We start from the raw sequence: 11274 nt of genomic DNA, 5'->3' as shown, positions 1-11274 counted from the left end.
TATATATATATATTAAAAACTCACCGACGGGCGGACTCCCCTTCCAACTCATGTGCGAATTTGAATCTGCTTGTAAGGGCTGGGATTCGAACCCCAAACCCGAGGGTTTTATGCCAAAGCCGCCACCAATTTGTCGGGGCTTGCACACTCTCTCTCTCTCTCACACAACCTCCTCGCTCTGCTAGGGTTCGCCTATGGCGATCCCTCGTTTTTCTGATTCATTGCATTTTCGTCGAACTGTCTCGTCTTCGTCGCCAGTCTTTCTACAGCGGCTCTGTTTCGTTGTCCCACTTCGACTCTCTCAACAGGTCGTCTGGCTCGGGGGCGTCGGGTTTCGTCCTCCCGATACAGCGACTCTCACTCACTGTGGCTCTTGAGGTTCGCTGCGGCTCTCACTTGCTGCGGGCTTTTGCGGCTCGTTATCATCCCGAGAAGTCACGCTCAGGGCGTCTCTTAGCTGTCGCTATCTGGTTCTTTCCGTCTGCAGCACAACACATAGAGGAGCTTTCCTCCAGGAGCTTTCCTCTGCTCCTTGTTCCCTGTTTGGTTTCGTAATTTACTTTTTGCACTTCCATCATTTGGGATGACTTCAGACAGATCGTATGTTGCCGCCATTGTGGGTGCCCAAGCCTCAGGTACACCTAAATCCTGCTCTTTTCCTCATTCGTTTGAGTGGGAGGAGGACATCAAAAAACCCGGTAGGAAGAATGAGAAACCTGCCATCTTTTTTTACAGAAGCTGAAAAGGTATTCAACTTGCTTCCTCCTATCGTCTGAATTTGATCGGAAAGTTTTTGTATAGTCATCTCAAAATGGAGCTGATTCGTAAACAATTTGAGCTTATGCACCTTGTTGGGGAGTGAAAAATTAGACTTTTAGATGGAAGACACTCTTATTTAACTTAATAATGAAGAAGATTCACTCTTATTCAACTTAATAATGAAGAAGATTACACATGTTTATTTGTTAGAAGGATTATCTAGATTGATAACAGGACAATGAAAATTCTGAAATGGTCTGTGGATTTTGACCCACAGATGGAACCACCAATCATTTCGGTTTGGATTCGTCTCCCTGGTTTGAAATTTCATTATTTCACTCAAAAAGTGTTGTACTCTATTATCTCAGCTTATGGTAAACCACTTAAAACAGACATTCTTACTTTTAATATTTCCCGTCCATTTGAAGCCAGAGTATTTGTTGAAAGAGACGTCACTTTATCCGCATCTGAGGAGATTTGGTTGGACACACAACACCATGAATATTGACAAAAGGTAGTGATTGAGTTTTTTCATTCTTATTGTTCGAACTGTCACTCTAGTTCTCAATGCCACTATCCATACCCCCAACTCAGACCAAAAAAGCAAAGCGCTTCGTCGGTGGCAGAGAATCCAACTCCTCATGTTCAGCAATGCCACCATCTATACCCCCAACTCAGACCAAAAAAGCAAAGCGCTTCGCCGGTGGCAGAGAATCCAACTCCCATGTTCAGCCCCAAGTTATTGACATTATTAATCATCAAAATGATACTCTTGAAGATGTCACTATCTGAAGATATCACTATCATCGCAGACAATATGTCAACCATTCAGTCTTCACACAATGTCGTTGCTCCCCCATCTTTGATTGGAACCTCCAATCATGGGGACGAGGGAGATTCTTCAGACCCCACCTGCTCTAAAACCTATCACTGATATTACATGTGAGAATATTTCTATCTATATGACCTCCTCCCCCACCGCCTCATCAGGTCGAGCAAAATGTTAATGTTACTCAGCCTCATGGGGATCATGATGTGCAACAGCCTACACACCTGTCCGACCACCTTTGAAACAATCCAATCTATTGATCAGATGAGTCAATCCTCGGATGAGGAATGACAAGTCTACACATCCAGAAAGAAGAAGAAGAATGAAAAACTACTTGAGCTTAGGAATCTGATGAACGATACTTTGGTTACTTCGGGTAATGGTACGCATCTTACCAATCTGTTAGCTGGGTCCTTTCCGAAAACTAGAGGCAGATGAAGGAATAAAGTGAGACGTCTCTAGTACTTTTGCGATCGTTGGTGGCTTTTTGGTTTTTTATCCTTTTGCATCTTTGCTTTATTTGGAGTTCTGTGCGTTATATTGTGTGAGTTGGGTCTTCTTTTAGGCCCTCTCATTCAACCCATCTGTATTTTTTTCTCTTTAATATATTAGCCTTTGGGCTTTTGCTATATATATATATATATATGTTGATGTGTAGTACTTTAAAAAAAAATTAAATTGACTATAAGGCTACAAGATTTATAATCAATTAAAAGTATTAATTAAAAACATTAAATTATATTTAAATGATATTTTCATATAAATAATAAAATTTAAATTTTGCCCCAACCCTTAATATTTTACGGCTGTGTGACTAGGGTTGTCAAAACGACTTTTTGTTCGCTAACGTATCAAGTTCGGCTTGCTAAGTAAACGAGATGAGTACAAACACAGTTTTCTTTTCGAAATATAAATATGAACAATGATATTTTTTAGCAAGCTGAGCCTGAACTCGCTCGTGTTCGGCTCGTTTACATCTAACGTATCAAGTTCGGCTTGCTAAGTAAACGAGACGAGTACAAACACAGTTTTCTTTTCGAAATATAAACGAGCTGAATATGAACAATGATATTTTTTAGCAAGCTGAGTCTGAACTCGCTCGTGTTCGGCTCGTTTACACCCCTACGGGATAACAAGAAATGAAGAAAGACTGTCGGGAGGTGGCAATCTGGATGGTTGCAACAAGGTGGAATGCGTTGTAGTGAAGTGGGAGGGATGCAGAGGAATTGGATTAGAATAAACACCACCTCGGGAGCGAGAAACTACTGGAGCTCCACTCGACCCTTGGAGGAGAGTCACTAACTCAAAATGAGATACAACCGGAGCATCGCTCGCTTTCAGATACAACCTTAGAGGGGAATACCTGGACACCGATGGCTTTCCTGACATAACACAAAGAAAAAGTTACCCTAAAACATAAAAACAACACATTTATGAATTTAGGGTAAATAGGAGTGGACCCCACTCCATGTAGGATGGAAATAAACGGGAAGGAAGGGTGGACTCACCTTTCTAGACTTGTCGATGGAAATAAACGGGAAGGAAGGGTGGACTCACCTGACTCACCTTTCTAGACTTGTTCCAGCCCCGACTCCTGCTACAGTTCGTGGTACTGTAGCAGGGGTCGCAAAAATGTGCAGGTGTGGCAAAAATGTGCGGGAAGCTCCCATTTCCATGTTAGTGAGTGTTAGCAATAGTACAATTGGAATAGGAAGAAGCGACTGATGGACAAACCTCAAAAGCTTTCAGGAGGTGATGAACAAGGAGGTTGATTGTATCATAGTGGGCATGATCTTTGTTGCATGTGTGTTTGGAAAAAAAGTCAAACTTTCTTATGAAGATGGACCTCAATTCCTAGTATTGTCGTTTTGATACTTGAGAAACTACTTCCATTAGAACTCAGCCTTAACAATTCTAGTCACTGTGGTTAGGGTATATGAGGTCGGTCAAGTGGTTTGGAGAAGAGGAGATGAGCGAGTGGGTGACATTGGGAACAGAGCATCTCTGACGTGAGGCTTGGGTACCCTAATGAGATGAAACATGCAAGGACTGTGTGTATGAAAGTCATTTGGCTGCTAAAGTTGGAGAGAACTTAATTGGAGAATTCTTATGTACGGTAGGCCTGTGAGAGCAGTGCGACGAAGCTCTTGATTTCGTGGCTGATGATGTAGTTATAATTAAAGAGATTAGGCCGGGTGATCTCAATACCATCAATGGAGATTGTCCTAAATAGTTCTAGTAGAGATGAAACAGTAGATTATGAAATCAACGATCATCTACTAGCGAGTGACATAAAAGGTTGGCGTAAATAGATATGATGGATCTACCGGAGCAGCGTCAATCTAAAAAAATGATCGGTGATAGATTCACTTAGGTTCTAATACTATGATTTGAGTATCAAAGAAATAAAGAGATTAATATGCGACGAAACTGATTTTTATTCTCTTGTTAATAATCATGAACAAGGTCTATAAGGGAATATAAAGAATGCAAAATATTTGCATGTATTACGGTAGCGATTCCTTTCATTTTAAAGATTTGCACTTGGTGAAATGTGTATATGGTTATTGGAAATTGTGTTCCTTAAATAGGCGATTGTTTAATCATTCATTATTCTAAAATCAACTTCTGGTATTATGATGAAAATATAGTTTTTAGTATATCTAATAATTGAGCGCTTTAAGTTTCTCATAATTAAAACATAGTAGGTGATTTTCTCATTAAAATGAATTCCTTTATTTCTCAAGCAAAGTTTGTCTTATTGTTTTATAAGATGGTGAAATTAGGACTTTAGTTTAAATTGACCATTTTATGTTCATTATGTTTTTCTCATTAAGTCAGTCTTCTAAAAGTAATTGGACTGCATTGACACAGTCTCATTAATTGAGTTTTGTGCTTATATGCTCGAAAAATAACGAGCACATGTAAGTTGCCATGTTATCACTTTGTTCCTAACTAAGAAGCAAGTATACACATGCAGACAATCTGTTTATCCAAAAACTCTCTCTTAATATGGCTGTCTATATATATGTCTCCAGGGGAGCTGGAAGGCCTTTTATTTCATCTTTTTATTGTTTTAAAAGTTGACCAACAGTAAGAGTTCTTTCTTAGTGATGTATAGCTCACTCCATGTATTACTTTGAGATAAATTTCTGTCTTCATTATTGGTTGAGGAAATACCTTTTGTCTGTATTAACAGATTGACAAGTATCAAGAGCAGGGTCAGCTGCTCGAGCCTTACTTGGAGAGCATTGTAAACCCACTAATGTCCCTAGTGCACTCTAAATCAATGCAGCTGAGGGATGGTACTTATGAAGTTCTTGTTACCATAAAGCCTATATGCATTATTATATATTCACTGGTTACCGTTTGTGGGTACAAGCACATTATTCGATTCTTTCCTCATCAAGTTTCTGATTTTGAGATAGCTGCCACTCTTCTGGAGAACTGTCATAATGGAAATTCACTTACATCTTTAAGACAAGAAAGTACTGGAGAAATGGAGACAAAATGTGTAGCTCTCTTATGGCTTTACATACTTGTATTGATTCCTTTTGATATCTCATCTGTAGACTCTAGCATTGCAAACAGAAATCAATTGGGGGTTGGTGAACCATCACCACTGGTACTCAAGATACTTGAAATTTCCAAGGATCACCTATCAAGTTCTGGTCCTATGCGGAGGTTCGCAGGACTTGTGCTATCAAGGTTTCTAACCCGCCCAGACATGTCAACGGCTTTTGTAAGGTTGAATTAATATTTTATTTGATTGGAAATTTACATATACAGCACACAATTCTTATGTATGTACATATCTCACACCTAAACTTCTGTATTTACATACATAACTCTTTGGTGGTCTGAGTTGTTGTCTGTATGCATCCAACTTATTCTTCAAATCTTGCAAAGCCTAAATGTGTCAGCTAGACATTGTACTTGTAGTGTCCGCAACAACACTGGTTGAATTCTTATCAACTGAAATTTGGATATGCTTCGAGTTGTTTTGCTAAGGCGCCCATGGATACGTTAAGTTTATTAGAACATGAAAATAGTCTCTAAACCTTGAGAGAATGAAGGGGTATAACTATATGTCTAATTTCTGTTGTATTGGAACGTTGTTTCCTTGTAGTCCATGAAGCTATTCATCAGTTTCATCCGTAGAAGCTGCTACAGTTGCTCCTTTGTATATTTTGCTTAGGATCAGATTACTTTTTCCTTGGAAGTAATGTATGTTAAGCACATAAATCTTAAAAAAAGATGAAAAAAAAAAGTAATTTTGAGTTTGTTCGCATATGTTCTTTTTTGGTGATGTAACAAAGCATACCTTTTGTCATGTTCACTCACTTCGCTAGCTTTGTTAGTCTCTTATGATTATTTATTTACTTGTCTTCTCTAAACAGCCTATGCCTTTCAAACAATGTATCCATGCCTGTTATACTGAAGCAGGGATGGCATGTTGGACTGCTTGTTTCTTTATTTCTCATTATTAAACCAGATGTACAAATTCAAATGTTAGTTTTGCATTTAGTTGGTCTTGTCGACTGGATCAATTAATGGTTTGAAATAGAAATTTTTTGCAAAGGAGAAGGGAGGTTTGTATTGAAAACTGAAAGTTGTGGCGTTACTAATATGCAGGGCAATCTTTTGTTAGCTTGTGATTATACATCATAGAAAATACATAGAAGGCCACTCTATAAGTTGATTTTTTACAATATATCAATGTAGAGAAAAAAAGGAGGCTTAGGGTTTAGTTTAGCTTAATAAACACAATAAAGTCGACTTGCAAGAAAATGGGTGTAACATGATAGGCAGGAGACACAGTTACTAGGTGGATATGGTATGCGAACAGGAGAGAATTGTGCACTCGTCTTATAGATTCAGATGCAACAGTTAGGGTTGAGTATAAAATCCTTTATAGCTATCATACTTTGCCAGTGACGTGCTTCAGGTTAATAAGCAGCCCAAGGACATTACGTGTTTCATGCCACATGCATGCACTTTGGTTGTAGGGTGGGAATCATTCGTGTCATCTTTAAATCATCTTATATCCTCTTGAAGTTTACTTTGGGCAGTAAAAATTTGTGGAGCATGCCATGCTAATATTCTTTGGATAATCATTTATTCATGTTGGATACTAATGAGCACATTAAAACTGTCTGCACGTGGAAAGGGTGTGGGAGAGAAGATCATGCACAACAGTTTTGAAGTTTCTCACTTGTGATCGAATATGATATCAATGAATAGTATATTGCCTTGAGGGACAAGAATACTATTATATAATGGATCCCATTCAAAGTGATTGTTTCACTACTCCGTGGGGCTGCAAAAATCAGTTTTTCCTCTATCCTAAAATGATAGGGCTTATTTTAGTTCTGGGGTCTGGTATCTCTAAAGAGTCAAACCATCTTAGTTAATTACATCTTAGGAAATAATAAATCCTAAGAAAACTCTCGATTTATGCAATAATTGTGCGGAGTACAACAATGAATATTAACATTGGTATCTGGAAATTCAAGTGGGATAGCTTAAATTATAAACAATTAATATCGAAAGCCAACGAAAGAAAAGTATGTAGCACCGAATGCTGGGAGACCTAGTGGTCATACCAATCTATCATATGATTGGGCTTTATAATTTTGAAGGTAAAGCAATAATTATTGTATGAGTTGAATAAATTTTTGAAACTTAGGATTTATGTTCAACGGAAGCCATCAAAAAGCCTAAGAGAAGTGAATTTCGTGGTAAGACCGATGAAAATACCTCAGAACCTATGCTAAAGTGAGTTTTATCAATAAGGTAGAAGCTCAAACCTAACTAAAAAGGATGAGATTTATAAGTTGCAGTCCTATGGAGGAATAAAAACTAGCTCGACTCTCCTGTCACACTCAAATTAAGAGTGGTGGGCTATTGTTATTAGAATATATTAGATGCATTAAGACTTACGACCCGATCCTGAAGATTGAATAACCCAGGTAATGTATGTTCCTCACTCAAATATTTTGTCATTTTGAAACTTAGATTTTTTTATTTATGCAAAGATAATGTCGGCTCAACAGAGCCAATTGAAAGTGACGATACGATCAATCGAAATACGATCGATCGATGAAAGTTCATTTAATTATAATTTTTTTTATTATAAATGAGACTCTGATTGTGAAGTATAAGTTGTTAAAGGGTTATGCAAGTCCTTATATGATGCATGTTAGAAGAGTCGTTAAGGCTAATCTGTACGAAAAACAGATTCACTCCTTAAGGGCGGTGATCCTCACAGGTCAGATCGCTTCTTCTGTGCAATGAGTGAATGCCCCAAGAGACAAAAGAAAGTGCAATATGATGCTATCACGCACGGATTGTTAATCATAATCGTTAAGTTTTCTGATTGATTTTATATAAGTTGATTAATATTAAAAGCTGATGATGCAATGTCTATTGGTACGAGATATTTTTATTAAATTATGAGTTATAATGTTTAAATTTTGGTTATGGGTTGTGATTTTAAAAAAAAATTGAGTTAAAGTTGGAGTTGGGTAGAAAAATCTCTCATCCTAAGAGCTTAATGTATTTCAATCCTAACTAGGCACTCAAACACAGAAAGAAACCTGGGAAAAAAATAGATATCTCTAACACACAAGCAAGCATGCAGGAAAGCAGGTAAAGCAAACCAAATAAATAAATATTAAAAAGAAGGCTGTTGAGGGCCACCACACAACAAAAAGAAAAGAAAATGGGGCAGCCAAGCATCTGCCCCTCATACAGCCCGACATGGACCTACTAAAATTCTGTTGGTGGCTTGGCTTTCTAGGCATCTTTTGATTTATGCTTTAGTAATTTGAGGATCATTCTTTAGCTCCGTCGCCTTATTGGGGTTTATCCTTGCCTTTTGATGTTCATCCTCGCCACGTCATTCTGTTGAGGTTTGCCCTTGTTCTTGATGTCCATCATTTGGTTGAGGTTCGTCTTCTCTCTGTCAGCTTTTTGGGGTTCTTCCACACTCTGTCACCTTATTGGGTTTCGTCTATGCTCAGTCTCCTTATTGAGGTTCGTCCACACTTTCTTTGAACAAGCCTCATCTCAAACACATCGAGCATCCCAACCAGCCAACGAGGACCATCCTAACTCTAAACTCAAGGGGGAAAAATCTAGGTTTATTATGGCACATGCCGAAAAATATTAACATAAAAACCATAATAAATATGTACATCACACATATATCATTTGGACATAGCACCACAAAATTGGTGTCAAGCTCCTTGGGTAAAGGTTTTCCTAGCATGTTGCTGTTTATTTAAATGTTAGTCAGCCTAAATGTCTATCTACAACGACAAAAGACAAAAATCATCCACATCCAATTCAAGCATGCAATCGATGCTCATAAAGAAATGAAAAGTACCCACAAGTACGATCATCCTAAACAATATCTAGTTTTGTGAGCTATCAAAGATGTCTAATAGTGTGGTACGTGAGGTAGTCATTTTTGCCTATACATTAAAGTTATAGTTCATGTTGAAATTTAACTTATTACAATTCGGTAGTTAAAGTTAAAATGACTTAAATATTGTGCAGTTATAATCAATTTAATATTAATTGATGTTATAAAGAGCGTTGTGAAGGGTGAGACCCACCCCAATTAGGTCGATCTCACTATTCACAACTCTCTAATCCTAGCAAGGAAGAGCACTTTATTTTGCGGAAATAAACTGCATTTTTCTGAATACCTACGAGTGGCTTCATTATGTATTTTTACTTGAGCTTTATTAATCCATCTTTTAATTGATTCTTCTAATTTTACTTCACTTAGATTCAAGTTACTTAAAATGTTAAGTCATCAACTCCAAATTCCAAAAAAAAAGTTATGGAACTTTAAGTTAAGGGTAGGAAATTTGAATTCCTGAAAAATAATTGAAAAAAATTAAGGCCAATTTTAAGAGATTATGACAACTAGGGAGATTATGCTAATGTTCTTCAAGTTGATATTAGTTAAGATTTAATGCTCACTTATTTGAGGTTAGACCATGGAAAGTCAACCTTGAATATTCATCAAATTATATTCTTATCTCACTTAGAGTTTGAAAGATTAATTTTAGAAAATTGAGGACCATTTTGGACTAAATTTCATTTCTCTTTTTTTAATTAATTAATGTAATAGCCTTTAATTACTCAAATTAAAAATAATCTTAAAAAAATATAAAAAATTATCAATTGGTTAAAAATATTATCTTGAGCCTACTGTGCAAACTCCAAGAATTTTTACACTATAATTATTAAGTTATGATTTATTGAAGATTTAATTTAATTTTTGAGGTATTCGAAATTCAGAAATTATTTTAATTAAAAAAGTTGTCTTTTTTTAATATTTTTATAATTTTCTACTCTATTTAATAAGTCAATGGTTAAATTTTCATTAACTTTTGTAAATTAATTTAGTTCCTATGAATTTTAGAAGTTTAGGTATTTTTTAAAAGTAGTTATTAATTATTATATAGAGCTATAAAAATCGACCGGACTACTCTTTATCCTTTTATTATACGTTTGTATTTCTGATATTTTAGGGTTAGTTTTGTGTGTTTTACAATAGGACAGCTGCCATCTTCTTTTTTTTCCTTTGAGGGCTATATCCTAAGGTTTCAAGTGGTGCTCTGGTTGTATCTTGGTTTTCAGATGACGATTATCTTCCCTACCCCTTCCCGCATCCCTCTGACTTCTCTACCACTTCTCTCTTCTTGCTGCAACCGCCTTAACGTTAGTCCCGTTGTTGTCTTCCTGCAGTTCCTTGCTATCCAACCATCCTTCTCGCTATTGCAGCCCTTGGCTATCTTCCTTTGGCTGCCCCGTAGTCACACACCTTCACCCCGAAACAGCCGGCTTGCTCGCTAGTTGTTGTCGCCTGGAAACAACCATCCGAGCTATTTCTACTATTCCAACCACCCGGCCAGTTGTTCACCCTCATTCCAGCTTGTTGTCATTGCCGCAAAGCCTCCCTCTTGCTATTTTTCTGCTGTCCAGCTGCCCCAAACAACCAACTACTGCTGTTTGGGTTGCCGACCCTTGCTACCCTGCTGTTCCAACCACTTAAAATCGTTGCCACTCTTCATCCACAACCTAAAAATTTTTCCCCTACCTTGCCGCTACCATACCGAGCCCTCTAATCGTGTTTGATTGTAATTGTCTGTTTGCTTCCAGTAATAATATTTGTTTTTCTTAATATGGTTTGGGTTAACTCTGGTATCACCAGGACTACAAAGTTCTTGTTAAATTATTTGGTATGATTTTAGTGAGGCAACTATTTTGATTGCATTTAATGAATCGACCGAGCCCTCTAATCGTGTTTGATTGTAATTGTCTATTTGCTTCCAGCAATAATATTTGTTTTTCTTAATATGGTTTGGTGATTGCATTTAATGAATCATTATTTCAAGTAGATTTTTGTGTAAAGTTTAGTTATCTATCTTGCTATAAGCAGCACGTGTAAATCAATAAATTATATGCTTTACATATCTTTGAGGTAGTTCTCGTTGTTCATTTTCAGCTTCTTTGACTGGACGTTTGAATTTCTGCTATCTTGGACTGAGGATGACATCAACCAATTCAGATTACTTGGCATCGTGGAGGCACTGGCTTCAATATTCAAGGTTTGACCATCTTTCTATAAGTTCAATGCTGTAATGCAAGTCCTGCTTTTATAAGTT

At 37.1% G+C, this 11274-nt stretch overlaps 1 protein-coding gene across 2 annotated transcripts in view; it reads left to right on the top strand.

Annotated features, from left to right (window-relative positions):
* LOC110027044 (tubulin-folding cofactor D-like) overlaps window positions 1-11274 on the top strand; it is a 35090-nt gene that overhangs the window by 3759 nt on the left and 20057 nt on the right. For both annotated transcript variants that reach the window (XM_020728312.1, XM_020728311.1), the window contains exons 2-3: window positions 4788-5335; window positions 11115-11217. In XM_020728312.1, the coding sequence (XP_020583971.1) occupies window positions 4788-5335; window positions 11115-11217 (651 nt within the window). The remainder of the gene's footprint in view (window positions 1-4787; window positions 5336-11114; window positions 11218-11274) is intronic.

The sequence above is a fragment of the Phalaenopsis equestris genome, unplaced genomic scaffold (assembly GCF_001263595.1).
Source record: "Phalaenopsis equestris unplaced genomic scaffold, ASM126359v1 Scaffold000413, whole genome shotgun sequence".
NCBI classification, from domain to species: Eukaryota; Viridiplantae; Streptophyta; class Magnoliopsida; order Asparagales; family Orchidaceae; genus Phalaenopsis; species Phalaenopsis equestris.
Note: the sequence above shows the minus strand (reverse complement) of the source record. Positions and strands in the feature narration are given on the sequence as shown.